Source organism: Gymnodraco acuticeps, unplaced genomic scaffold (assembly GCF_902827175.1).
Source record: "Gymnodraco acuticeps unplaced genomic scaffold, fGymAcu1.1, whole genome shotgun sequence".
NCBI lineage: Eukaryota > Metazoa > Chordata > Actinopteri > Perciformes > Bathydraconidae > Gymnodraco > Gymnodraco acuticeps.
In genome coordinates this window covers 455,711-483,570 of record NW_022990921.1, presented here as the reverse complement: position 1 = coordinate 483,570, position 27,860 = coordinate 455,711, and the positions used below count along the sequence as shown (strand labels likewise).

Below are 27,860 nucleotides of genomic sequence, written 5' to 3'. Positions count from 1 at the left end.
AACCCCACTGCAGTCAGCATGTCGTTGTGTCCCTGAGACACTTCACCCCAAATTGCTCCTGTGGGGATTGCCCACAGTATTGAGTATGTAAGTCGCTTTGGATAAAAGCGTCTAAGAAGTGACATGTAATGTAATGTAACCTAGAGATATCAGATCACAAGAATGCTTTTTAGAATTGTTATGTTCTGGTATACTCTTTATGTCAAGTCTTGTTACTTAGTCATAATATACCTAGAAAGAGCTGCATCCAAAAAACACACTGACTCAGAGTGATGCTTCTATACGGTGATCAAAACACCAAAACGTTTATTGAAAATGAAATAGATATACAGTCAGGGCCGTAAAATGACTTCCTGCACAAATGCAACCAGAGAGAGAAAGAGAAATAAAAACAGAAAACATTTCAGGTGCATTATATTTAAAATGATGAGGGGCTACTGAACGTCACTGAGCTGAATGTGGGCATCATACTTCCATTTATTTTCCTGTTTTACATCGAAATACAAAAAACTGAGCCTCTTTTTGAAAAAGCAACAACATCGATAACATTGAGAATAATGAAGGCGGCTGAACGTCCAATCAGAAGCTTTTCTCAAAAAAAAGAAAAAAAACCTCTAAATTAAATAAAAAGTAATTAAAAAATAACTAATTTTAAAAAAGTAAAAATTGAGTTTTGTGATGGTCAATATCTTGAAGAGAGTCAGAATAATTAAATCTCAGTATTCTGACTAGTCTCAAAAGTCTGACAAAATTCAGAACTTTATTGTGAAATTCTGACTCAAAAACAAACAAGACACAAAACCAAATAAAGAAAATAAATGTTAAGGTGTACAATGCATTTTGGGAAATGTTGTTCGCATTTCTTTTTGAAACAAACACCTAATATTTGGGATCTCTCATGAGTGGCTGGTTTAATTTGGAACATTCTTTTTTTAACTCATCTATTGTGAGATAAGAAATCTGACTATAAGCAATAGATTTGGACATTTTTGGCATCTTAAAATTCAAATCACACAGCAGAGACACTTGAACATCTGTATGAAGACAGGTGTGTATGAGAATACATCCGAGGGGAAACATCTGCACACTGTTCACTCTTTTGGTCAATTAATTCAAAACTTGTTTTACTTTCACATCCTATAAATGGGTTTTAAAGACATTTCAACTGTGCGATAACAATTGTTTGTAACTGATCAATCATTTATCGGCTTTCTAAAACAAGGTTGCAACAATGAAGAAGTTGGTATCATTGTAGAAAACATTTGATGATGAATTAATGGTTTGGACCAACAGTCCGTAACCCCAGATTATTTAGTTTACTTATCTGAGAATGCTTCTGGGAAAAAACACAAACGCTCCGGTCTCCTCGGCTCATTGGACGAGGAGACCACAAGGCCCCGCCTCTCGCAGCCTGTTTGAGGACTGCTAATATTCAGCAGAGGAGGTTCAGACTTCCTCCTCACAGGCCAGAACTTTAAGACTGAAAACAGATGTACAAAATATCTGACTCAACTTCAGTTTAACCAGGCAGGTAAATGCTCACCTGTAGCAGTAACTCTGAAGAAACAGAACTAATACAAAAAAAAAAGAGCTGAGTGATTTGTAGCTAAAGTCAGAGTAAGAAATGATGTAAAACAATCCCACACTTCATGTGGAACAGTTACTATATGGATTAAAGAGAAATAATCCAATTCATTTTCATTTAATCTTCACATCCTGTAATATTTAAATTCTGAAAACACTGGCTGACTGGAAGAAAAGCAAGAAAAGGTCAATCTTAAAGACGACAGCTTGTAATGTTTGTTGAAAGCTACCAGTTGTTAAATTACTGAAGCTTCTACAAAAATTAAATAAATGTACATTTGTGAGGTGTTTCAAAGATGTATGTTCTTACAGTGTTGGTTTAGATCTAAACATGAGATTTGATGACAACAAAATTATTATTTCCTGTGATAAAAGTGTAAAAAAGTTTAAAAAAAAAACACAACATGAGCAACTCACTGTTTACAATCAGAAACAAAATGTTCCCCATCTTAAAATTCTGGCCTTTAACACAAAAAAAACACAATAAAACAAAACAGGAAACACAGATGTGAGAAAGCAGAAGGCAGAATGAGCGGCGACCCGGCGCCAAATAAAACCAGAGAAGAGACCCAGAGACAAAGAACCACCGCGGGACGATCGACAGGGAATCAGGAGTTTGAGAAGTCACACGGTGGAATATACAAGCTCAGGTGCCTTATTCAAAAGAGTGAGAGTCGTGGCTCTTTGTTTGAGGCTTTGAAACAAAAGACAGAAGCACTTGTTTGACCGTGGGATTGTTCCACTTTTGAGGCGGCATTATACGCTCTTTCAAACAGTGGAAGTTTACTGGTTTCTTGGTCTGAGCCAACGAGCTGCAAACACACAAGCGGATCAGATCTGGTGACGCTGCGTCTGCTTTCACATGCATATTATTAAACGTACATTAAAACACTCGGTGTGTGTGTGTTTTTGGGGGGGAAAGCCGCAGAGGATGTGTGTGTTCCCTGTGTGCGTGCAGCTGAGAGACAGACAGAGGAGACATGGCAGGCACAGAGTCTGAGCTGTCGTAACGAAACAACCTTTAATTACAAACACCATCGTCGCTCGCACGACAGCAGCTGTTACCACGGAGACCAGACACGAACAACGCTGGCTACGTGAGAGCCCCCTGTTGAGATCCCTGCCCGGCGACGAACAGGAAGCTGGAGAGGGAGGGGCTTCGTTGAAATGTGGCGGCAGCAGGCTGGATGGTGGTGGGGGGGGGAAGCGATGGGTGCTATTGGTCCTTCTTCTCTGTTTCGTCGTCTTCTTTAGCCTCCGTGTCCTCGGGAACGGTCTCCTCATAACTGTACAGAAGACAGAGGAACACAGCTCAGAGTAAAGTCATCCATACAGGGCCTGACCTGTAATAAAATACTAACGCTAAAAACTAAATCACGCTAAAGGGCAACACAACAGTGGGGACTGAGTCAACACAGAGTTCACTTATCACAATTAATTGAAATAATATTGACACGGTAATATGGACTAGTGCAATATGCAAGTTGCAGTAAACGCAATATTTGGTAAGATTAAATATTGTGAAGCTGAAGTCCCAGCCAGAAAATGGTATTGTAGGGACTTTACAAAAAAGATTACCTTGTTTGGTTTATATGGAAGAGGATTAGGGACACATTTAAAATCCGACCACAAGTAAACAAAATGTTTGAGTTTGGAGAATAAAGTCAGAATAATTTTTTCTCAGAATCCTGAATTAAATAAAAACAATAGTACTTTAAGAATTAAAGGTGGGTCGGTCATTTTGGAGAAACCAGCTCGAGTGCGCTCGAATTTGAAAATACACGACCGGAGAAAATCTGCCACTTCCTCACAGAGCCCCTCCTCCAACACACACGAACGCGCACATGACCAATGAGGGCACGAGGTAAGTTTGTGCACAGATGGAAGGCTGACAGGCAGGTAGGCCGTCCAGTTACTTTAGCCGGGCCGGGTAACATGATTGGTCGTGCTTTTTACAGCGCCACGGCTTCCACAGATAAAATGTTTTATGGATTTTTTGTCAAAGCACTTCAGATATTCATTGCTATCGGGATGTTCAGAGCATTCCATGGAATATAACAACAAGTGTATCTCGAGCCGGTTTCTCAAACTTACCTACCCTACCTTTAACTTGCATACCCTAATTCAAACATATAATTGACATGGTTGTACTCTTTAATATTAACTAACTTATTGGTGATACAATACAGTCTGTAACTGAAAATGTATTATTTTAAACATATTTTTGCATAAATTAAAACTATTTAACAATAACTTCAAAGCTGATATTGAGATAATACTGTCCTTATTGAATAATGGAGTGATGGTCTGCAGTTAAAGAGCGATAGACAGACGGATGGATTGATGGCAGCGCTCGTTATAATCCTGTTTACCTGCCCAGGTGAGACAGGAAGGGGAGAGTAAAAAGAGAAGGGGGCGGGGCCTCTACATGGAGTTGGGCTGTAACCGGCGGCGACGAGGGGAGGAGTGTGTCAGCATAGAGACAGCGTCCATGGAGCTAGCCAGGCTGGCGGGGGAGCCGCTGACGGTCGGGAAGGAGGTGAGGCGGGGGGAGGCAGGGAGGACCTCCTCTGAAGACTCAAAGCTAACCAGGGGGGAGGAGAGGAGAGGAGAGGAGAGGAGAGGAGAAGAGAGGAGAAGAGAGGAGAGACATGGCGGAGAAAATATGAAGGACAAATATAGGTGGTAAAAAGAGGATAAGAAAAAAAAGATATAAAAGAAAAGAAAGGTAAAGAAAGGTGAAAAGGGGGAGGAGAGAAAGAGAGAGAATGTGGTAAGTGTTTTTTATCTTAGTTAAAGTAAATTACAACTACTATTTGTATCTGAGAAATGATAGGATAAAGTAGAGGACACGAGAAGGGGAAAGGATGAGAGGAGGGAGTGATGAAGCAGAGAAGATGACGAGATAAAAAAGGAAAGAGTAGAAGAAAGGGAGCCGAGGAGGACGAGGAGGGACTGGACGAGGATTTGGGAAATTAAATGACGACGCCTAGAGATGAGGGCTGTCACTCAAAGATGGAGACAGACAGCTTTATAATCTACTGTCTGAACTTGGCCAGCTCTGAAACATCGAATGATGCAACGTTTGAAGAGAGGGATTTTACAAAAATGTCATTCTGTATTTTGATAGTTTTAGTTATTTAGGCTTTTTTGTTTATTTATTATTTAATGAGGATTCAAAAAGGTTTCACTCCAACCAGCTTTGACATTTGAACACAGTTACGGTACGTCCACACAGCAGCGTTAAAACGCTTCTGCCCATTCACTTTGAATGGGGTGACGTCACTTTGCCTCACTTTTTGCCGAACTGCATTGTGGGATGCAAAGCGGAGATTTCCAGGCATCTCAGGATTCAAAAGTTGAGCAATGTTCAACTTTTGAATCTTCTGAAGCTTTCGGTGGAAGCGTCAGCCAATCAAATCATATGCCAGTACAAGCTCTAGCCAATCAAACCGCTGCTTGTGTGTCAGGAGATTCATGTGATTGGTTGTTGGTCGAGCTTCAGACACGCCCACCGGCAAGCTTTTTCCAAAGCCGCTGTGTGGACGTACCGTTATAGATGTAAATGTTTTAGTACTCAAACCAAGAAATGCAAACCCCTACATTTTTTGATATTTTAGGACATGTTTACCATCATCAGATAATATGAACAACAGTACAAACAAAGTTTAGACTAAATACTCAGTTATTCCGCAAACCTGTTGTATAGCGAGGGTGACCAGGGGCCAGAAAGCCACAAGTGGGACAGAGAGTATGTTTGTGTGGGACATGTAAATGTCGACGCGTGAACTGTCAAGCGGGACATCTGGTCACCCTATAGCACAATGAACTGCTGTGGGGTTTATGTACCAATAGGCGCTTTCACAGCAAGTACTTTGCCGTTCATCAGAACTCTTTAGTTCGCATGAACTAAATACAGATCGCGTTCACACCGGAATAAGTCCCTGAGGGAAGATTAGGCAAATGAAGCCGCTGACGTCACTTCTTCTTCTTCTGCTTTAGGTTTACTGGCAGGCCGCAAACCACTTCATGGCGTATACTGCCACCCGAAGTCCCCGGCCGGAAGTCCCCGGAGTTGAGGACTGGCTTCAGTAGAAGCTGCTGGGACTCTCCCAGCAGCTTCTACTGAAGCCTTCCGAGTAAATCGCCAGAACGCCGACACCTCCTCATCTCCTCATCTCCCATGTTTTTTTTGTGTTGCCATAAGTTAGTCTCTCTGCGTTTCTGCGCTGGGCTAATGCTAATAATGCTAATGCGCGAGGATAATAAAATGGCGGCTTCACAAAACTTTTTGGGAGTTTTACGGGGCGTGGTTTGCAATCCGCCCAGCCAATCAGGAATAGGAACCTTTTTCTCCCATCAAAGTACCTGCTCTCTAGCAGGGACTGAAAAGGGGGTAAAAAGGTTCTCATGAACTAAATTCTAGTTCCGGATTTTTTTGGTGTGAACGCACATTTTCGGAACTATATTGGAACTACTGGGAAAAGTACTGCGGTGTGAAAGCGCCTAATGACTTCAGTCTAATCTCTTTGAATCAGTCTCAGCTCGATTCAAACGTCTCCCAAACTGAATCTGTGAGACTGATCTCCTACAAACATCAAATGACCACCCTGGATGTGTGGTTGCCACGGTAACTCACCTGAACAACTCTGTGAGCTCTCCTTTGACCAGTGCTACGAGGCAGGGGAAGCCGATGCAGGCCGGGACCAGGTACAGCAGAGCGGGCTACACACACACACACACACACACACACACAATGGGTCAGTCAAATGGGTTTCGTAGCGTTGAATGTTGCTTTATAGTCAAATAGAAACTCACAACTGACACTTCCACTTGGTAAACAAGTCACAGTGTAAATAGATTAAACAAAGTTCAATGTCTGAAGAGCAGATACACATGTAGAGAGTGTACAAATGATTGAGCCGAATAAAAACACCTCATTTGTTTTGACTTTTTAAGCTGGTTATGAATTTGTATTACACAGCTAATTCAATTCTGATGGGTCAATTACTTTTTTAATAAGGAATACTTTATTAATTGCAGCTTCTAGTTCCTGAAGCTTTTTTATAGCAGGGGCTATTTGTTTGAAAGGGGGAAAATGTCTGTAAGGAAACTTTAATACCAACATGTTATGAGACATTTAAAAACAAATAACCTTGAAAATATTGTTTTCATTTCTTGTATTACACTTTGAAGAGCATCAACATCCCAGCAAGTGCTTTAGATTTAAGCTTCAGATGCTTTTCTATGCCGAAAATAATAAAACCATGTGCTTTTTTTTTTTTTTTTTTTTTTCTTTTTTTTTTAATAGTGCATGACCTCTGACCCCTTCCCTCATATACCTGTGCGTGTTTGAAGGTGTGCATGACGAAGATGGTGAGGCCCAGTCCGAAGATGTAGGCCAGGAAACTGGAGTAGAAATACGTCTTGCTTTGCTTCTTTAGGCTGCAGGAAGAAAGAGAACGTTTTGATACGAGAAGCAGAAGCAAAAGAAGGACGGGAAGAAGATGAGGAGAGTTGGCGTTACCTGACGTCGAAGCGCAGCAGCAGAGCGATGAAGATTCCTGGGATGACGATGTCCCCGAGACCCAGCATGGCAAAGTTACTGGCGTCAAGTCCTCTCTCCAGTAGATCCTGAGGAAACACCACTGGAGGAGAAAGAGAGAGAAATACAACTTTATAAATAAAAGCATTGTCTGAAATGAGCTTGTTGTTGTGAGGAAAGGTGTCTCAGACAGGTTGTGACCACTGTGAGCTCTTAACACCCACAGCAGCGTGAGCACTGAGGCGGTGACTCATGTACTCGGAGATATTCGTGCAGGTATTCAGAACAACCTCACATACTCACATTTGATTGGTGCTTCGAAGGACTTGGCAACTGTTACCATGACGTTGGTCCCAAACACCTGGGGACAAAGAAAGAAATATAAACTTTTTTTTAATCCCAGTGGGAGATGAAACTATAAAGTACTTTCTGTGTGTTTCCTTTTAATGTGTTTAGATGCAAGTAGAGCAATAATGAATGGAAAACATGGTTGGAGGAGCTAAGACAAGAAGCCTCTACTTGCTGTCAGCCAATCAGAGCACTTAGTTTTTAGTCATTTAAAGAGTTAGAGTAAGGTTTTTATGACTGTAAGAGGCCCAAAATAAAAATCTGAGCTGAAAAGGATCACTCATTTTGTGACTACACTTAAAGTGGACCATCATGCTATGTTTGAATAATATATTGTAGGGCCATACCTATATAAAACATGTCTGTGAAGTTCTTTTTTCAAAACACCAAACAGATTATGCATTTTAGCCATGCCTCATTTCGCTCCATTTGCTCGATTCCAGCCCTGTTTTTGCAAGGGCTGATTCTGAGGCAAATGAGCTGCAGCTGACCACACCCCCTGCAAAGGAGGGGGGTGAGGCACGAGCCATGTTACCATGCTGTTACCATGCCACGGCAACCTCTCATTCCCCTGATAGGTGGAGAGTTGCCCATATAGGCGGAGCACCTCGTTCCTGACGTCAGAACAACTTCAAATCTGGATCAGTCTGTATCAGATCCGTCAAAGCCCCGTTTTTAGAGATTTGGGTACGGAGGAAAAGAGAGGGTTGTGTTTTCTGACACTTGGTGAGTTCCCTGACACACCGGGGACACATATTCCTCATCGTCAAAAGACGTACAAAAATGCATTTTGCAGGGTAGGTCCCCTTTAAATGCTGTTATTTAGAGATGCTGTGAATTAAGTATAGTGTTTTTTATTCAATTTAAATTGTGAGTGAATGTGTGTGAGGAAGGTAATCTCACCCAGAAGACGTCGTACACGAAGAGCCCCCCCAGCAGGATGCAGCCGGTGCTGACGTTGTTCAGGTGGAGCAGCTCCACTCCGTTCAGAGCGAACGCCAGGCCAAACAGGTTGTTGGCTATCCAGTGCTGCAAACACACACAGGTTAGATGTGTTTGAGCTGTGATGATAAACTATTATCTTTCTTGATGATCTAACGCCAGGAAAGTGGATCGTATCACTCCAGTTTTTGAGGATTTAGTTTGTATAAAACAAATCCAAGAAACGGCAACCCATCTTTTAAAGTCGAGGATAAAGTCTTTACCTCTGCTTTTCACTATGATCCAAGGCTTTTGTTTTGATAAAACACTTTGAATTGCCTTGTGTTGAAGTGTGCGATATAAATAAACTTGCCCTGCCTACTGGCATAGCAACAGGGATTAACTGCATTAAAAAAAAAAAAGTTAAATGCACTTTATAGTGTTTTACAAGGGATAGACAAAAATTGGAATGTTGAAACTAGTCAAATATTACAAATAAAGTCACAATGATTGTTTGAACACGATACAATGACATGGACAATAAGAGGATGATGGTAGTAAAACAGTGCTGCCACATTGTGCAGCTCTTCAGGAGTCAGGAGTGTCACCAACAATAACAGCTGCTGCTATTTCATCTTTCATTTCCATATGAACTCTTTCAAGGTTACCTTTTTGAGCAGGTACCAGACTCCCACCACGCTGCTGATGATCAGGCACAGCAGGTTCTTGGTGTCAAACTCATAGTTGACTATTTCTGTGGAGAGAGGGAGAGATATGTGGAGCTTTGGTCAGACTTGAATCCAAAAAAAGAGACAGGTTGAAAAGATTTCCTATTATTATGAAATAAACACTACTTTTACTAAGCTACCAATATCCCTGTTTAAATGCAAGAGTTTTCCTATTGGTAGCCGACATTGGTATCGTACATCGGTGCATCCTGTCTCTGATTTTGTCGGTTGGTTGAACCAGTTATCTAATCACAGTGGAATCAAAGTAATTAAACAAATCATAGATTCCTGATCATCAGTATAAGATGAAATGAGTGCTCTATTAACATCCTTAAACACTTTATTCAGCAGGTCTCACCTTCTTTGGCCTCTTCGGAGCCCTGAGTGAAGAGCAGCTGGAACTGTTTGTTAGGGAAAGAAGCTGGGAAGATCCTGGACATCAGAGGGCTGACACACACACAGGAAGAAATCATAAATCATCCAAATGACTTTCTGTGCTTCTATTTGTCATTAATCACAACATCTAGTATGCATGTGTGTGTGTTGCTTTACCTCATGATGTGAGACAGAGCCAGCACGCCCAGGCCAAAGAAGTAGATGGACAGCAGCATGTTGATGTACTCTTGAGAAAACACCTGCGCCAGAACACATTCAACTGAGTGTGGAAGACTTTGAATTGGATTTGCATGCCTTTTTATCTTCAACCGTTCTGTTATTAATCGTATGCATGTACAGAGCTGCCGGTTTTTATTTTCTTAGGCTGGCTCTTGTTTTTGCAGGTTTCCTTTTTTTCATGAACGCTTGACTGAGGAAATGTTTGAGATTTGTGGAAATATTTCACTCCCAAACATCAGTTTTATTTCAGCTTAGAGTAGCTGGTGGATATTGTCATTTATTGTTTGTGCAACTGTGTTTGATTTGATGTTTGAGCCGACAAATGGTAAGCAGTAAAAACTGGAGAATTGTTTACTGTAATAAACATTGGTTAGGTGGATGAACTGCATAGATCAATCATCAATTCAAATGATGTCAGCCTTCGTCATTCATAATTGAAATTATTTTATAAATAAAATGTACTTGGCATGTAAATGTAAGGTTTTTTTACATTGTAAATGAATGTGTTAATTAACACCTAGGCACTGGAAACTCATTTTACAAATAGTATAATAAAATGTATTTTAATTCATAAATAAGCCATATGTTAATGCCGAATATACAAGGTTTAAATTCAATAGATAGAAAATAAAGAAATCCTGGGCCGCATTTAGACGTTATGAATTAGGCTTCAAACTAGTTGTCAGCCCTACTATACTAACATAATTACTACTATACTAGAGTATGTACTAGCATACTGAAGTGTATACAACGTCTAGTCTATGCTAACATTTTAATCAGCTAAACACTTCTCTCCAAATGTTTCTTTCAGGTTGCATCACTGCTGTCTTTTGTAGGAATTTGAGATATTTCATGCATTTATCCGAAAACTCCAAAACGTGAAACCCCTGCAGGTGGGCTGAGGAAACCCTGTGTTACCTTAAAGAACAGGTAGAGCCCGAACAGAGTGCAGCTGGCGATGATGGGAAACCTTGCGGCGTCTCGACTGGTGATCGTTTCAGGCATGTCTGATGCATTCTGGGAGGAGAGAGAGAAACAGAGATAAATAAAGAGAAGAGGGGAAGCAATGGAGGGGTGTTGTAGCATTCAGTGTTAATGCAAGGGACAACTAGTTACATCAAAACAATGCAAACAACATTTAAGTTAGTTAAACCAAGAAACACACATTTAAATAGTGTTAAAGCAACTAAAACAAAAACTTAAATACTCTTAAAGTAGTTATTATACATTAGAGCATCATTTCCACCAGCAGGTAAAACTTCATGTATCAAGTAAACAAGTTTAATTTGTTTACCATGTGTAATATTTTATGTAAAACTAAAAGTATTAAGACTTTATTGAGTGTAATTATTGCGGTTAGGACCATCATTTCTCTTAATAACACCATTATCACCAAGTTAAATTAAAACAAATCTGGTCCCACAGAATCCCATTGATTTTGAAAGGGTCAAACGATTAAGGTTGAAGGAGCAGGATACAAACATGCACCCTCTTTTCCAATGGACCCACAACACGTTCTCTATACAAACTAGAGGACCAGAAAATAAAAAGCATCCTTCTGTTTCTACAACCAGCTGCTCACATGTACAACCTCGAGCACCAAACTAAACACTATACTGTAGGGTGGAACCGAAAGTCAACTTTTTACATTCATAGCTTTATTTGTGTACTTTAAAAAAGAGTGTCCTAAGTCCTAAGTCCTCATTCAGGCTAAAAAAACAAATGCATTCCTTAAAAGAAAATTCTCAATTTAAAAAAAGAGAATCATCAGATTAAAGGGGCCCTCTCCTGCTGATGTTCAGGTGTATATCAGTATGTAGTGTCTCTACTTTAAAGAGTCCTCTCCTGCTGATGTTCAGGTGTATATCAGTATGTAGTGTCTCTACTTTAAAGAGTCCTCTCCTGCTGATGATCAGGTGTATATCAGTATGTAGTGTCTCTACTTTAAAGAGTCCTCTCCTGCTGATGTTCAGGTGTATATCAGTATGTAGTGTATCTACTTTAAAGAGTCCTCTCCTGCTGATGTTCAGGTGTATATCAGTATGTAGTGTCTCTACTTTAAAGAGTCCTCTCCTGCTGATGTTCAGGTGTATATCAGTATGTAGTGTCTCTACTTTAAAGAGTCCTCTCCTGCTGATGTTCAGGTGTATATCAGTATGTAGTGTCTCTAATTTAAAAGAGTCCTCTCCTGCTGATGTTCAGGTGTATATCAGTATGTAGTGTCTCTACTTTAAAGAGTCCTCTCCTGCTGATGTTCAGGTGTATATCAGTATGTAGTGTCTCTACTTTAAAGAGTCCTCTCCTGCTGATGTTCAGGTGTATATCAGTATGTAGTGGTCTCTACTTTAAAGAGTCCTCTCCTGCTGATGTTCAGGTGTATATCAGTATGTAGTGTCTCTACTTTAAAGAGTCCTCTCCTGCTGATGTTCAGGTGTATATCAGTATGTAGTGTCTCTACTTTAAGAGTCCTCTCCTGCTGATGTTCAGGTGTATATCAGTATGTAGTGTCTCTACTTTAAAGAGTCCTCTCCTGCTGATGTTCAGGTGTATATCAGTATGTAGTGTCTCTACTTTAAAGAGTCCTCTCCTGCTGATGTTCAGGTGTATATCAGTATGTAGTGTCTCTACTTTAAAGAGTCCTCTCCTGCTGATGTTCAGGTGTATATCAGTATGTAGTGTCTCTACTTTAAAGAGTCCTCTCCTGCTGATGTTCAGGTGTATATCAGTATGTAGTGTCTCTACTTTAAAGAGTCCTCTCCTGCTGATGTTCAGGTGTATATCAGTATGTAGTGTCTCTACTTTAAAGAGTCCTCTCCTGCTGATGTTCAGGTGTATATCAGTATGTAGTGTCTCTACTTTAAAGAGTCCTCTCCTGCTGATGTTCAGGTGTATATCAGTATGTAGTGTCTCTACTTTAAAGAGTCCTCTCCTGCTGATGTTCAGGTGTATATCAGTATGTAGTGTCTCTACTTTAAGAGTCCTCTCCTGCTGATGTTCAGGTGTATTATCAGTATGTAGTGTCTCTACTTAAGAGTCCTCTCCTGCTGATGTTCAGGTGTACTATCAGTATGTAGTGTCTCTACTTTAAGAGTCCTCTCCTGCTGATGTTCAGGTGTATATCAGTATGTAGTGTCTCTACTTTAAAGAGTCCTCTCCTGCTGATGTTCAGGTGTATATCAGTATGTAGTGTCTCTACTTTAAAGAGTCCTCTCCTGCTGATGTTCAGGTGTATATCAGTATGTAGTGTCTCTACTTTAAAGAGTCCTCTCCTGCTGATGTTCAGGTGTATATCAGTATGTAGTGTCTCTACTTTAAAGAGTCCTCTCCTGCTGATGTTCAGGTGTATATCAGTATGTAGTGTCTCTACTTTAAAGAGTCCTCTCCTGCTGATGTTCAGGTGTATATCAGTATGTAGTGTCTCTACTTTAAAGAGTCCTCTCCTGCTGATGTTCAGGTGTATATCAGTATGTAGTGTCTCTACTTTAAAGAGTCCTCTCCTGCTGATGTTCAGGTGTATATCAGTATGTAGTGTCTCTACTTTAAAGAGTCCTCTCCTGCTGATGTTCAGGTGTATATCAGTATGTAGTGTCTCTACTTTAAAGAGTCCTCTCCTGCTGATGTTCAGGTTGTATATCAGTATGTAGTGTCTCTACTTTAAAGAGTCCTCTCCTGCTGATCTTCAGGTGTATATCAGTATGTAGTGCTCTACTTTAAAGAGTCCTCTCCTGCTGATCTTCAGGTGTATATCAGTATGTAGTGTCCTCCACTTTAAGAGTCCTCTCCTGCTGATGTTCAGGTGTATATCAGTATGTAGTGTCTCTACTTTAAAGAGTCCTCTCCTGTTGATGTTCAGTTGTATATCAGTATGTAGTGTCTCTACTGGGACATCTCTCCATGCTTTAATGTTCAAAAAGCTCTTTATTTTTCTCATACTGTCTGTGCTGCAGCACCTCCTTTCACCCTCTGTCTGAAACCAGAGCTCAGTCTGCTCTGATTGGTTAGCTGGCCGGCTCCGTTCTGATTGGTCAGGAGTGTAGGAAAGAAACTCCCTCTGGAGGGAACACAGGAATTCTAGCCTTTGCAGACCATTACCTTGCACAAAAACCTATATAACAAACTACAGGAAATGGAAAACCCCAGAAAGCACAAAAGGGCCTCTTTAAATATGTTTTTGTTCTTAGGTAAGACACTTGCTGATGATGTCGCTGTACACATTACATTTAAAAGGATGACGTAAATTCAACTGAAGCTCAGGTGAAACTCTCCTATGTAATCCTCCTGCTACACTCATACTGCTGTTAGCAAAGACAAACGATAGAGAGTCTGACAGAAGTCCCTGAGAGAGAAGCTTGAGTCACCTCCATCTACTCCCCCGAGAGAGAAAGTGGGACAGAGGAGAGGAAAGGAAGGAAGGTAAGAAGGAAGATTCGCAAGGCAAAATGATGGGAAGGAGAAGAGGCCAGAAGGAGAAAATGCATCTTTGTCGCTGCATTAAAAAGGGCTCCATGTCGATGATCCCTTCACTCAAATCACTGGTGAATTCTGTATGTGGTATATGGACTGCTGCAGGGACGAAGTATTTTTGTAGGCCGTACCGTAAGGTTAGCATAGCACTTGTTCTCTCGACTAAAAGTGAGATGTGGTGTTATTATGCAGAGATTATCCATTTAAGTAACATAAACGTTTCTTTGCAACAGAGCTTATTTTCTGTAATAATACAACAAATCAAATGGTGTCGCCTTGAGTTAAGTGGAGCAGTCATGTGACCGTGCTGTAGTTTTTACTTCTAGGGACGTGTAAGAATCATAAACGTTTGTTTGCCATTTTTTTAACAATATTCCAAAATCCCATTGCTAGCCCTTGTAATGCTAGCTTCCGGGTCGTCATCACTGCACCACTCTATTGCGAAAATAACAGACTGGAGTCACATAAATGTAGAAAAAAAACCTGATTGTGGTGTGTTACTGTCTGCCATTTGAATGTAGCAAGGCACTGAGGGGACTCCTCATTATCACTCACTGTTCAACAGCTCCAGTGTTATTAACTGATGTGTTCGTGCCGTGTGTGTATTTGGTGCCCTCAGCGGCTCTTATACTCACTCTGAACCCAGAATCGTACTCATTTTCTCCGAGCTCCTACAGACACACAGACAGAATGGATGGACAGACAGATGTGCACAGACAGACAGGAAAGAGAGACAGGGATCAGATCGGCAACAAAGAGGAGGACTGAAAGCAAGGCCCTCAGAATTCAAATCAACAGGAAGCAAAACTATCATTGTTGACATCAGTGAGGAAAACAGTTTGAATTCATTAGAGAGGTTTGCCAGGGAATAGACACAGGGAGAATGAAGAGAGGAGGAGAAGAAGAAGGAGTTCAGGAGCCGGATTCAAGCCCAGCTACACATCTCAAAACATTCTCTTGCAATATTTTATCTGTTTTATTTGTTCTATATATATATATATATATATATATATATATATATATATGTTGCACTGTTGGAGGAGCCTGTGGCCAATATTTGTCATTGCCATATCTACACTGTAGCTAATGTGCAAATGACAATAAAGCCTTGAAACCACACTTGGGATAATACCTCAGAAAATATGAGAACATATGGGTTTTAATGGTTTCTGCTTTTTCTTAAAATGTGACTCTACATGCCACTGTGCTCAGTGTAAGCCTATCATATTAAATCAATGACAACAGGCCTGTATTACACCATGACTGATCCGTCAGACGCACAGAACCTGCCAGTCATCTCACAGTGAAACCACCAGCAGCAAAGAGGATGTGGGAGTTCTTTAACCTAAAGCTAACAGGCTAAACTGCGCATGTTCTTGTACACGTCACACACACACACACACACTTGCAAACACACACACACAACTGTATAATTGCTCAGCTACATTCTAGCTCAGCTACATTCTAGCATGTCTTTATTTTTCACACATTTATCAATATTTAATTTGCAGTGGTCTAAAGTTACCATGTACATTTACACAAGTACACTACTTAAGTACCATTTTGAGATTCTAGTACTTTATTTGTGTATCTACATGTTTTTACTACTTTGTACTTCTACTCCAGTGGCGTTTTCTCCCGGAGGCCAAGGGAAGCCAGGCTTCCCCTGTTTTTTCGGATTGTAGTTATAATTTAAATAAATAAATACAAACACTTTGTTTTGTTTCGATAATTCTCCTTTGCTGTGTGTTGCTGCCGGCCCGTCTCTCCCCCATTCTCATTGAGTATTTTACAAAGAGTGAAACAAACAGCGCCCCTCTAGATGTTATGGTGAAACAGTAGATTGCACTCACTGTTGCGAGAGGAGGCCAGCCGAATCTAGCTTCCCTTGGTGAAAAAAAATGGAGGGATTGACCAATCAGATGAGGCCCACGTGATGCCCCTGCCAACCTGTGATTGGTCAGGGCCATGCCAAGGGAAGCTAGCCGCCTCTTGCTTCCCTTCAGAGGCGGCTGGCGGCTGGCGATTTGATTGGACACTGCCATCCAATCAAATCACATCAACATCAGTTTTAATACTGTAACTGTCATCACCGCCGTTAGAAATTATCAAGCAAATGAAGCATTATGGAGGGAGGAGATTTGGCGTACTTAATCAAACATAACTTTACTAAACTTCCGCTACAGCAGCAACTAAAAATTAAATCATATGACAGGCAAATGCCCGCACTCGAGCTGTGTGTACACAGAGGAAAAAGGGAGAGAATCGGACGTTCAATGAGGACAATTATGTCCGCACGGAGTGGCTAACTGGAAGCGCTAAACTTCAGCGTCTATTTGGCTGGCCATGTCTTCTTTTTGACAAGGATTCGTGCTCCCTGAACAATCCTTGGGCAACTTCAGGATTCATCGACCTTGCCAACCTGTCACGGGCAATTGAGAGGCACGGTAAATCCAAAAATCACATAGATTGTGTGATTGTCTGCATACATTAATAAGTAAAATGCTTAAATTAATAAGGAGAGAGTTTCAGCTGGAGAGTGCGTGCGGACCTGTCGGTTAGATAACAGGCGTGTGCAAGTCCTGCATCTGTGTGATACAAATGTGTGTCAAATGATACCGGGCGCTGTAATCACTCATCTGGTTACGTTATTGACCACCCCCCGACCCAAAAAATGGGCTTCCCCTACATTTTTCCCCACGCCACGCTACTGTTCTACTCCACTACAATTCAGAGGTAAATTGTGTAATTTGAATCCAATACATTTATTTCATATCTTTTTTAGGTAGGCTACTTTGCAGATTGGGATTAATGATTAATGTCGGTAATTTTGGAGAAACCAGCTCGAGTGCGCTAGAATTTGAAAATACACAGCCGGAAAAAAATCTTCCACTTCCTTCAGACTTCCTCACAGAGCCCCTCCTCCAACACACACGAACGCGCACATGACCAATGAGGGCACGAGATCAGTTTGTGCCCAGATGGAAGGCTGACAGGCAGGTAGGCCGTCCAGTTACTTTAGCCGGGCCGGCTCATATGATTGATGATCTGTTAGATTGGTCCATTTCAGAATAATATATATGATGTGTTTTATTATTAAAGTGTTCTCAAAGCTGGTAAAGGTGCAGCTAGTTTGAATGACTTTGTATACTGCAGGGTAGCTTGTGAATTTACTCCAGGTAGAACTTAAAATCTGATTTAAGACTTGAGGGGAGTAAAAGTACAACATTTACCTCTGAATTGTAGTGGGGTAGAAGACGTTCAAAGTAGCACAATATTCAAGTAAAGTACAAGTATCTCAAATGTGTACAGTTAAACTCAAGTATAACACAAGGCCCCAAACAGAACAACAAATAAGCAACAGGTTTAAATATCAACCGTTCAAATGTAAACAGCTGTAACGATAGTTCTACCTTAATTCTGCTATTTTTTTTATAAGAATGAAGCCCTGTTTTGAAGCTTTATTTAGCTGTAGCCTCGGCTTTTATCAGTCTTTGGTTTTATTTCAACCTGTTGTTACATTTGTTGTGTTTTGGGCCTTGTGGTGTTAATTTTACTTTATTTTAAAACAGTATTCCTCGAACTAAACACTGATAGAAGCCGAGGCTACAGCTTAATAAAGCCTCAAAATAGTAATTAATTTGAATACAAAAATAGCAGAATTAAGGTAGAACTAACGTCACAGCTGTTAGCATTTTAACGGTTATTATTTCTATTTACCTGTTGATTATTTGTGTTGTGTTTCAGGCCTTGTGGTGCTGATTCTACTTTACAGCTGTGACGTTAGTTCTACCTTATTTCTGCTATTTTGTCATATAAATTAATCCCCGTTTTCAGGCTTTATTTAGCTCTAACCTTGGCTTTTATCAACGTTCAGTTCAAGGAATACAATTTGAAATAAGCCGTTAGCCAGACGTTAGCTTTTCACCAGCCAACCGGTTGAGGCCAACGGCTGACTGAAGAGACACCGGGTTAACACATCGAGATCCTCCATCGCTGCTGCCGGAATAAGTTACCTTTGATTTGGAGCAAGTGACAGACCGCAGGGCTCCAAAGTAGATGGGCAGCAGAGCCATGAACACCAGGCTGCCGTACGCCAGCGCGGTGCCCTCCGGACTCGCCACGAATTTAGCCGTCGCGTTGAGAGCCTGCTCGGTTCCGTTGGAGTCCGTGTTGTTCAGGGCCTCCAGGACGGCAGCGACGGCCTCCGGTATCTGCTCCGTCTCCGACATGGTTCAGAAGCGGGCTGTGTGCTGTAGCTGAGACACGGGCTGGAAGAGGTGGAAGAACCGCTGGGTGTTTCTCATTCATCCACAATAGTGATGCTGCGGTAAGGTAAGGCCACGTTTACTAAAACATTGAGCAAAGAGGAGGCGGAGCGTGAGAAGAGGTCTCACTCTGCGGGGTTTCCGTTAACATCACCGACACATTTTGATAAATGTATTTTCTTCTTCTTCCTTTTTGAGTTATACGGCGGTTTGCATCAAGGTTAATGGTGCATTGACACCAAATATATGTTGTTGTATGCAGAGGTGGAAGAAGTACTCATAACTTGTCAAAAGTGGGAAGTAACAAAGTACATTTACTCAAGCACTGTAAGTCTTAATTACACTTTTGAGTGTATCTAAGTTGAGTATTTCAATTTGTTTTACTTCTAGTCCACTACGATTCAGAGGTAAATTGTGTACTTATACTCCACTACATTTATTTTGTACCTTTAGTTACTTTGCACATTTAGATTAAGGATGTGAAATATAATCAACACTTAAATAATACTTTAGTTAGTTCTCTAAGAAGCTTTAAAAATGAAAGCAGTTTATTACGTAAACATTTATTTTCAGTTCAATAAAGAAAATAAAGACATTTGTTTTCTTAAAAAAACATGTTAGTTTACAGTTGTACTTTGCTACACCTCTCTGTAAGCACAGCATGAGGAGAATAGGTTGCCATTGTTTGCTAAAATTGATACCTTGGACCAAGGTACTTAAGGAAAGGTAAATAAAAGTAGGTTTCAAGCCTGAGTTCCTGCTGAGAAGACTGGAAATGCCTATTGCACATGAAAAAGTTATTTATTGTGGGAACATTGTAAAATAGCCACCTTATTTCAAAACCCACATGAAGAGATATCTTTAACTACGCATCTCCCATTTCCCTCATCCCAGTCCAGACTCCAGATGGATGCCGAGTAGTTCTCTATCTTATGTAGGCTACACTAAAACCATGCGCTTGATCAGAGCGTAATGTATGACCATCTGAGCCTGTCAACAGGAAGCTGTGTATGTGCAGCTTAAGTGTGATGCATCCTAACCAAATTAGAAGATCTCTACATTAAGGAAGTAACGTTTCTTCCTCGTTGGTGGAATACATTTGGCTGAGAACTCAAGCAGCTGCCAAGGGGTATGATTCTCGCTTTGGGTGCGAGAGGTCCCGGGTTCAAATCCCGGAAGAGCCCAAGACATCTATATAGGTGTGGAACATGTTTAGTTTTGGTATCAACAATTGTTCGTTGGAAGCAATGTGTACTTCACAATTTGACCAATACTGTGCCCTGCTAGAAACCTAGTGTTGAGTTGGGGCAAAAAATGATCAAGGCTCATCTTCTGTGTAGAAGCTATCAATTTGTATCCAACCTGTGTTCATTGAGGACAAAGTGCAATTTGTGGAAAAGTGTTTTGCATTGTCATTTAAGCAGGCTGTCGTGCGGAAGACAGACAAATGTCCTTTTGTCATGGCTCGTTGTTAGGGCAGTGGTTCTCAAACATTTTTCAATAATGTACCCCCTTTGAAAAATAAATTCAGCCAAGTACCCCCTGATCAGCGCAGAAACAATGTGGAAGAAAAGCCTATATAAAGAGGGAGAGTACAGCGCTGCGCCATCGGTGTCTGATTTATTAAAACAACAACCTTTAACTGAGAAACACTTAAATGCTACTTTTAAAATGTTTACAATCCATCAATAAATTCATGGCAAACCAATTTCAACATCATGCAATAACACTAAGACGACATTAGTTGCCTTGAACTAATCTTTTTAATAAGTTGTAGGCCTACTTACAATTTTGTGAGAAACATTGGCTTCTGCTTCACTGAGGATCATGAGGCAAACTGCAGTTATTACACATCACGTTTTGAAATATGTGTAACTCTGTTAATATAAAACCCACACTGCTCAAACTTCGTTACTTTTCCTAAAATTGGTATATTTATTTATGTATTTATTTATTTTGAGGCGTGGGGAATGAAGAGAAACAAATATATGAGCATTTTATGAGCATGGGATTTTGACCCCTCATATAAACATATGAATAATAGAGTGCCACAGTGACACGTCCTAAAACCCGGAATTAGCTGCGCATGGGTTCCTTCGACAAAAAAGCAATGGGATTTCTCCATAGAATTTTTGAAAATAGCTCGAAATAAGGTCTGTGGTTGACACACAATTAAGAGATGGATCACGTTTTGTTCAGTCAGATAATCTCCACATGTCTACCCTTCTTTTATAATTTTCGAATCACAAATGTAATCGATAGATTTATGATCGATAGATTTATGATTGTGGCACTCTATGCTGCGCTATACTTTGCGATCACACGCCGTTGCCAAGCAACGCTTATTGTTTAGGTCCATTTGATAAGCAGGCAGTCATATCATTAACTAGAACTAGCAAGATCTGATAGATTTGGACATAAACAAGAGTGAAGTATAACCGGGCGCGAGAGAGAGAGATCCGAGATCAGATCAGCTGCTGTTGACGGAAAACACGCAGCTCTTCCGGATCACAGCTCCCCCGCTGTGACGGACCGTTGAGCGGAGCAAACTACACTATGAGTTAGACCTAACACACTGAGCTAGTTTATCTACTCTGGAACTAGCTAAACTAGTTATAAATATATGTATTCTTTACTGTCGGCTTATTACAGGTTCAGCGAGCTGCACGAGACTGACGGGCTGTCAGGAGAGGGAGAGGAAAAGAGAGCACTCCGTTTATTTTCCCCATTTTATTATCCAGAATTACTGTAAACTTTTAAATGAAGTAGTTAATCTACTATTAGTAGTTTGTTTAAATGCATTACTTATGTTTTTTTTTTTCATTAACATAAAATAAATCTGAAGTACTCCAACGTACCACTAGGGGTCCTCGTACCCCCATTTGAGAACCACTGGTCTAGGGGTATGATTCTCGCTTAGGGTGCGAGAGGTCCCGGTTTCAAATCCCGGACGAGCCCAAGACGTCTACATAGGTGTGGAACAGGTTACGTTTAGGTAGCAAAAAAAGTTTGTTGGAAGCAATGTGCACTTCATAATTTGACCAATACTGTGCCCTGCTAGAAACCTAGTGTTGAGTTGGGGCAACAAATTATCAAGGCTCATCTTCTGTTTAGAGAAGCCATGCATTTTCATCCAAGCTTTGTTTATTGAGGCATAGTGCAAATAGAAAAGTATTTTGCGATGTCATTTAAAGAGCCTGTGACAGCCTCCCAACAACTGTTGTGCAATGACATATTGGGCTACTAGTAATCTCGAACCGTCAGTTTAAAAAAGAAGGTGCGATATCGTTCCGATAAATATCAATAATTTAGAACATCGCGGGGAAGTTCCTTCGACTCATTTTGAAGTTTTGGGGGAAGCCGGAAGTGACGTCAATGCGGGAACGCTTCACTGTGCGGCGAGAGAGCCAAACACGGACGAAGTGTGTTGTCATGCGTAGAAATGGTGAATTACTGAGTTTAGGCACGTTAATAACGTTTTAATGAAGTTGACCCGACCACGGGTATGCGGGAGAAGATGGATGGATGGATGAAGTTGACTACAGTATATTCATATTTGTCAGTGCTTTCATGTCAATTCGGCGAACATAAACATAAATGATCGTGGTGAAGATGATGATTAAATTAGGATTACAAATCGGTAGTGAGAGCTGCTGAATTTCCTCCTGTCGGATGTGATATAAAAACAAATCGATTATTTTTGTAGTTGTAAACTCAAGTGGATGAAACTACATGTATTAGTGCTTTCATGTCAATTCGGCGAACATATGATATATTAAATGATCGTGAGGATGATGATTAAAAATCGTTTGTTTGAGCCGGTCTGCATTTCCTGATGAGAAAACCACCCGATGCTTTTTGTAGTTGTACACCAACATGGATTAAACGTGTGGTTTTTCACCACAATGTTGGGGAAATTAATGGATAAAATGCACGGATTATGATTATTATTCCCACTCCGATCGGGACACTAGGTCCACCGTTTCCCCGCAGCGAGGCTCCCCCCGTTGACAGTTTACGTGGGCTGGGCTGGGTGCAGTGGCGGACTGGCCATCGGGACGAATCCCGATGGGCCGGCACCGAAGTGGGCTGGTCGGATAAGTCACTAGCACATCCCCCACTCCCCCCGTTGACAATTTACTAGCGGTACCGAAGTGGGCAGGTCGAGAGTCCCGGGCTGATTTTTAGTCCCATTCCACCACTGGCTACATGACCGTATTATCGCCCATATTGACGCACCTAATTCCTAAACTTCTAACAGATACAACATAAACCGATCCTTCAGCCTCATATGAGCTCTCAGACACGTTCAAAATTAAACTGTCATCGCTGTCATCGCTTGCTGCTGTGTGCACCATCGTGCGTTTACATGCAGATGCTGGGATCCTGAACGGTGCAGCTGGAACGCTTGGCCCGCAATGACGTCACACATATATTGGCGGGATTAGAAGAATCCCCGAGAAGATCCAGAAAATGGTCAACATTGAAGGGCAGATTAATGGTCATCAAAGTACAAATATCCAAAATCAGTTCTGTAACGGTTTTCAAGGGGACAATATTTACTCAAATTGATGGGTTTGGATGATGGGGGAAACTCGTGTCACAGGCTCTTTAAGCAGGCTATCGTTGGTAAGAAAATTGCCTTTTGTCATGGTTCGTTGGTCTAGGGGTGTGATTCTCGCTTTGGGTGCAAGAGGTCCTGGGTTCCAATCCCGGATGAGCCTAAGACGTCTACATAGGTGTGGAAAAGGTTTAGTGTAGCTAGCAAACATTTTAGTTGGAAGCAAAGTGTACTTAATAATTTGACCAATACTGTGTCCTGCTAGAAACCTAGTGTTGAGTTGGGGCAAAACAAGTTCAAGGCTTATCTTCTGTGTAGAGAAGCCATGCATTTTCATCCAGGCTTTGTTTATTGAGGCATAGTGCAAATAGCAGGCTATCCTTGGTAAGATCAATAAATAGCCTTTTGTCGTGGCTCGTTGGTCTAGGGCAGTGGTTCTCAAACTTTTTTCAATAATGTACCCCCTTTGAAAAGAAAATTCAGCCAAGTACCACCTGATCAGCGCAAAAACAATTTGTTCACCATCAGTGTCTGATTTATTAAAACAACAACATTGTAACTGAGAAACCCTTAAATGCTACATTTCAAATGTTTACAATCCACCACTAAATTCATGGCAAATTAGTTGCATTGAACTGATATTTTTAATAAGTTGTACTTACAATTTAGTGAGAAACATGGGCTTGTGCTTCACTGAGGATCTTTGTCATCCTCGGTGACAGGAAGGCCACTGCAGTTATTACACTTTGCGTTTTGAAATATGTGTAACTCTGTTAATATAAAACCCACACTGCTCAAACTTCGTTACTTTTCCTAAAATTGGTATATATATTCATTTATTTATTTTGGGGCGTGGGGAATGAAGAGAAAAATATGAGCATTTTATGAGCATGGGATTTTGACCCCTCATATAAACATATGCATAATGCTGCGCTATACTTTGCGGCCACACATCGTTGCCAAGCAACGCTTATTGTTTAAGCAGGCAGTCATATCATTAACTAGAACTAGCTAGATCTGATAGATTTGGACATAAACGCGAGTGAAGTCTAACCGGACGTGAGAGAGATCAGAGATCAGATCAGCTGCTGCTGACGGAGAACACGCAGCTCTTCCGGATCACAGCTCCCCCGCTGTGACGGACCGTTGAGCGGAGCAAAATACACTAAAAGTTAGACCTAACACACTTAGCTAGTTTATCTACTCTGGAACTAGCTAAACTAGTTATAAATATATGTATTCTTTACTGTCGGCTTATTACAGGTTCAGCGAGCTGCACGAGACTGACGGGCTGTCAGGAGAGGGAGAGGAAAAGAGAGCACTCCGTTTATTTTTCCCATTTTATTATCCAGAATTACTGTAAACTTTTAAATGAAGTAGTTAATCTACTATTAGTAGTTTGTTGCTCAGCAGCAGATTGATGAGGTTATGATTATGCGCGGTCCCGCAGGGGAGAAGTCTGAGGATTTAAACATTAAACTAAATTATTATTATTTTAATATATTTATTATGCAACAACGCGCGACCCGACCCGCATCATCTTTGTTTTGCCCAGAACCGAACCCGGAAAAAAGTGTTTGAAAAAATACCACCCGCGGATCACCCGCGGGTACCCGACCCGATGCAGGACTCTGCCCCACAGCACCCCCAAAAGAAAATATATGGCGCGCCACTGAGCTGTGGACATTAAATATTAGGTACCTTTTACCACCACTTAATTAAATGCATGTTTGCAAGATATACATTTCAATGAATTGATTTAGATAAACATTTTAAGTTGCAAACATTAATTTATAAGTTGTGTTGACGTAATAATGTTGCTAAACACATCAACTTAATATTGTGTGTAATTTAAACTCTGATTTCTGCATTAATTGACTTCAAACTAAATTCAAGTTGTAGTAAGTAATGCAATTGGCTTGATAACTTAATTATTCTGCACCTTGAGTTAAGGATTTCAAGTCCACTCCCACTTAAAATGCCTGGACAAGTTCCCACAGTTAAGACAAATATAAATATATACAAAGGACATTTTAAGGTGAGTGTCATCTTTTGTCATTCAAATACAGTAGATAGCCTTGTAGTTGCACTGTATAGGCAAATTGCTGTTTGACCAAAATTAGCAGCCTTTGAACTGTGAATAGTTCTGTGAGAGGGTACAAAGTAGTAGAGGCTACTGTGAGAGTACAAATACTTTGGTTACTATTGTGATATCGCTTTTTATTAAAAATCTTGGTGAAGCAGATCAAGGACATGCTTCTTGAGGTAGGATCGTTATTTAGAGTTGTCATTGAAATGCAAGTTGTTGGCAGTCACCCATTCAGAATATATTCATTTAGGTCATTTCTCTTTTTTTCCTTTTTCAAAGATAGCACAATACAATTGAAGTACGCAGAGAACTATAGCCATCCGCTGCCTTGTCGTGTACCTTGGAGAAAAGGAAGAGGACCTTTTCAAGGAGTTTAGCGACATAATTAAAAATCTTGAAATAAAATCAAATCCATGGGCAAAAGCACTGCTCTCTGTCAGTTACACTTTGAAGCATATTGCACTTTTGGCCACACCCCAATCAATAATATCTTAGCAACGTTCAGCATGGATAGGTGTTGACAGCAATGGCATGGGAAAAGGATTGTGTAACATTTGAAAAGTGGCTTCTGCTCTTCTTAACCAGTTCAAGTATTGTATGGAACCAGCAAAAAAGATGAGAAGGTACACTAAAACTTGCACGGTTGTGATTGACAAAATCTGTCCACATGCATTTAAACATAGGCAAAGTACTCAAAACCACCTCTGTGTGTCTTCAGGACCACATTGCCATGACGACACACACATGCAGACTCAATAGGGGAAAACAATACCAGCGTTGCTTTAGCAGCTGGTAATAATGGCTCTGAATTCGCTAAGAGTGACAGTTTAAAAAGTATGCAGTTACCTAATTCATTACCTCTTCTGCGCTAACCTATTATTTAATGTGCTTCAAAAGGACATGAATATCGCCTTCATCAGTGACCGGTCCACCCAGGATCTGACCATACGATGGCAACCATCGTGGTCGAGGGAAACAAATGAATGAGCAAGCATTCTGCGTTAAATGTGTTCATACTGTTTGAAATAATGACTGTCGGCAGTGCAAACATCTTTGTTACATCTTTTGTAAAATGGATGTGTGTGATCTGCAGACTGGTGGCCATTGAGAGTTTGTTTCTGTAGTTTTACAACAACTTTACAGATTTGACATATTTGGCACTGGTTTTAAATATGCAAAGGCCTCTAACTTCGATGTGATGGCAGCATGTATTTGCTGTGTCCCCATGTCCCATGGTAATATGGCTAATGTGTTTAGTTATTATTTGTGGGGCAATTTACATTTGTGTTATTTATCTTTTTTTTCTCAAGATTTAAATGAAGCTCAGCGCAAGTTCTTTCAGGAAGACTGGGTGTATACATTCACTCCGCAGCTGCATATAATAAGCTCATCACAGGCGTTCTCTTTAACCTATTACATTTCACCTCATTCTCCAGCAGCCAATCAGCGAGCTGCAGCCAAACTATAAAATGGTTCTCCTCTCTCCTGCAGTCAGCTGTGATTTCAGGTGTTCATGCTGCCGCCCGCCTCCTCCCCATCCACCTTCTTTCATCACATCCAGTGCCAGGAGAGCTAATCCAAAGACCTCATCACACCTCCTCTTCATCCCATCTCCTCATCAAATCCAGATCTTCAGCATCATCACCAGTGTAGACCCGGGGGGGTTCCCTATATGCTCACGGCTGCATTTCCCCCTTTAGATATACCATTTCAGGATCGGGTCTAATTGCCAAAGACTTAACATTTATCATATGGCAGGTGTCAATAAATGTTCAAACTAAATGAAGTCTCTCCTGATTGAAATATCATGTGTTGAAATAAACAACTGCAGTTCAAAATAAAAAGGTGAATTGCCTAAAATGTTCGTTTTATTTTTTTAAAGGCAAAAAACATGAAAAAGCTAAAAACAACAACTATTGAATACAATATATTTGGAGCAACTTAATTTATAAATGGTTGTCAACTTAAAAACTTGTGTTCACAATGATGGTAATTAAGTACATTCAACTTAAAATTCCTTTTGAATAATGTGGTAAAACTAGTTGGAACAAATTAATCTTTGGAGTAATCAACTTAAAAAGTATGATTATGCTACCAATTATTAAGTAAGTGGTAATTAAAAGACAAGCCTTCTCCCCTAACTCAAATAACTTTGTTGGTTTAACACAATTTCATTAGAAGTTGTCTTAACTCAATAAACATTGATGCAAACTGTTGCGTTGATTTTCTTTGTTGAGCCAAAGCATTTGTTTTTAGAGTGTATGGAACCTACCGTTATTTGTGTATCAGTCTTATTCACTTACATTTGCACATGCATTTACAACGAGAGACATATAGAGTAATGTGGGCGTAGGACTGGTGATGCACAGCAGGAAAACCAAATTCATGCCTATAAACAAAAACAATACAAAAAGTCTGAAACAACACTGATCATTTCATATAATGAGAAACCTTTACAGTTTACAAGCTAATACATTTAAAAGATCACAAAACCATTGAAAGAATTATTGCTCTAACTTCCAGCTTCATACTTTGGGTATTCTAGTAAAACATGTGTTCATGCTTTAATGTTACACAAACTTTATTTTCTTTGTGTCTGGATACCTGTTTCAAACGCTGTGTTGTAGCTGCTCAAAAGGGTTTTATTGTCACGGCAAAGGCTTGAGTCCATGTTCACCCTCTGATGGTGTTTACTGCAAACCAACATGAACTGAGACACATTCAGAATGTTTAGAGC

General features: G+C 40.5%; 1 protein-coding gene and 1 long non-coding RNA gene across 3 annotated transcripts; one reads left to right on the top strand and one right to left on the bottom strand.

The window, feature by feature from the left end:
* Nucleotides 1–270: 270 nt before the first annotated feature.
* hm13 (histocompatibility (minor) 13) lies at nt 271–18,583 on the bottom strand. Of its 2 annotated transcripts, XM_034234020.1 has the most exons (12): nt 18,222–18,583; nt 14,841–14,876; nt 10,660–10,758; nt 9,679–9,761; nt 9,485–9,573; nt 9,067–9,152; nt 8,381–8,506; nt 7,433–7,490; nt 7,112–7,232; nt 6,927–7,029; nt 6,224–6,309; nt 271–2,870 (listed from the first exon to the last, which is right to left on the bottom strand). In XM_034234020.1, the coding sequence occupies exons 1-12, from the start codon at nt 18,435–18,437 to the stop codon at nt 2,801–2,803; spliced, it is 1,173 nt and encodes a 390-aa protein (XP_034089911.1). In that variant the 5' UTR covers nt 18,438–18,583; the 3' UTR covers nt 271–2,800. The 2 variants fall into 2 exon arrangements, with proteins under 2 accessions (XP_034089911.1, XP_034089912.1); XM_034234021.1 differs by lacking the exon at nt 14,841–14,876 and having other exon boundaries at nt 18,222–18,580.
* LOC117558059 lies at nt 17,156–26,981 on the top strand. The gene is made up of 2 exons (XR_004570792.1): nt 17,156–17,205; nt 26,615–26,981. It is a non-coding gene; the product is annotated as an uncharacterized LOC117558059 (long non-coding RNA).
* The last annotated feature ends 879 nt before the right edge of the window (nt 26,982–27,860 follow it).

Excerpts from the sequence above, each read along its gene's own strand:
- hm13 (XM_034234020.1), bottom strand. The coding sequence starts at position 18,437 with ATGTCGGAGACGGAGCAGATACCGGAGGCCGTCGCTGCCGTCCTGGAG. Across the intron at positions 8,507-9,066 it reads TCTGGTACCTGCTCAAAAAG|CACTGGATAGCCAACAACCT; the intron begins GTAACCTTGAAA and ends GTGTGTTTGCAG. Across the intron at positions 7,030-7,111 it reads CTGCTGCGCTTCGACGTCAG|CCTAAAGAAGCAAAGCAAGA; the intron begins GTAACGCCAACT and ends TTCTTCCTGCAG.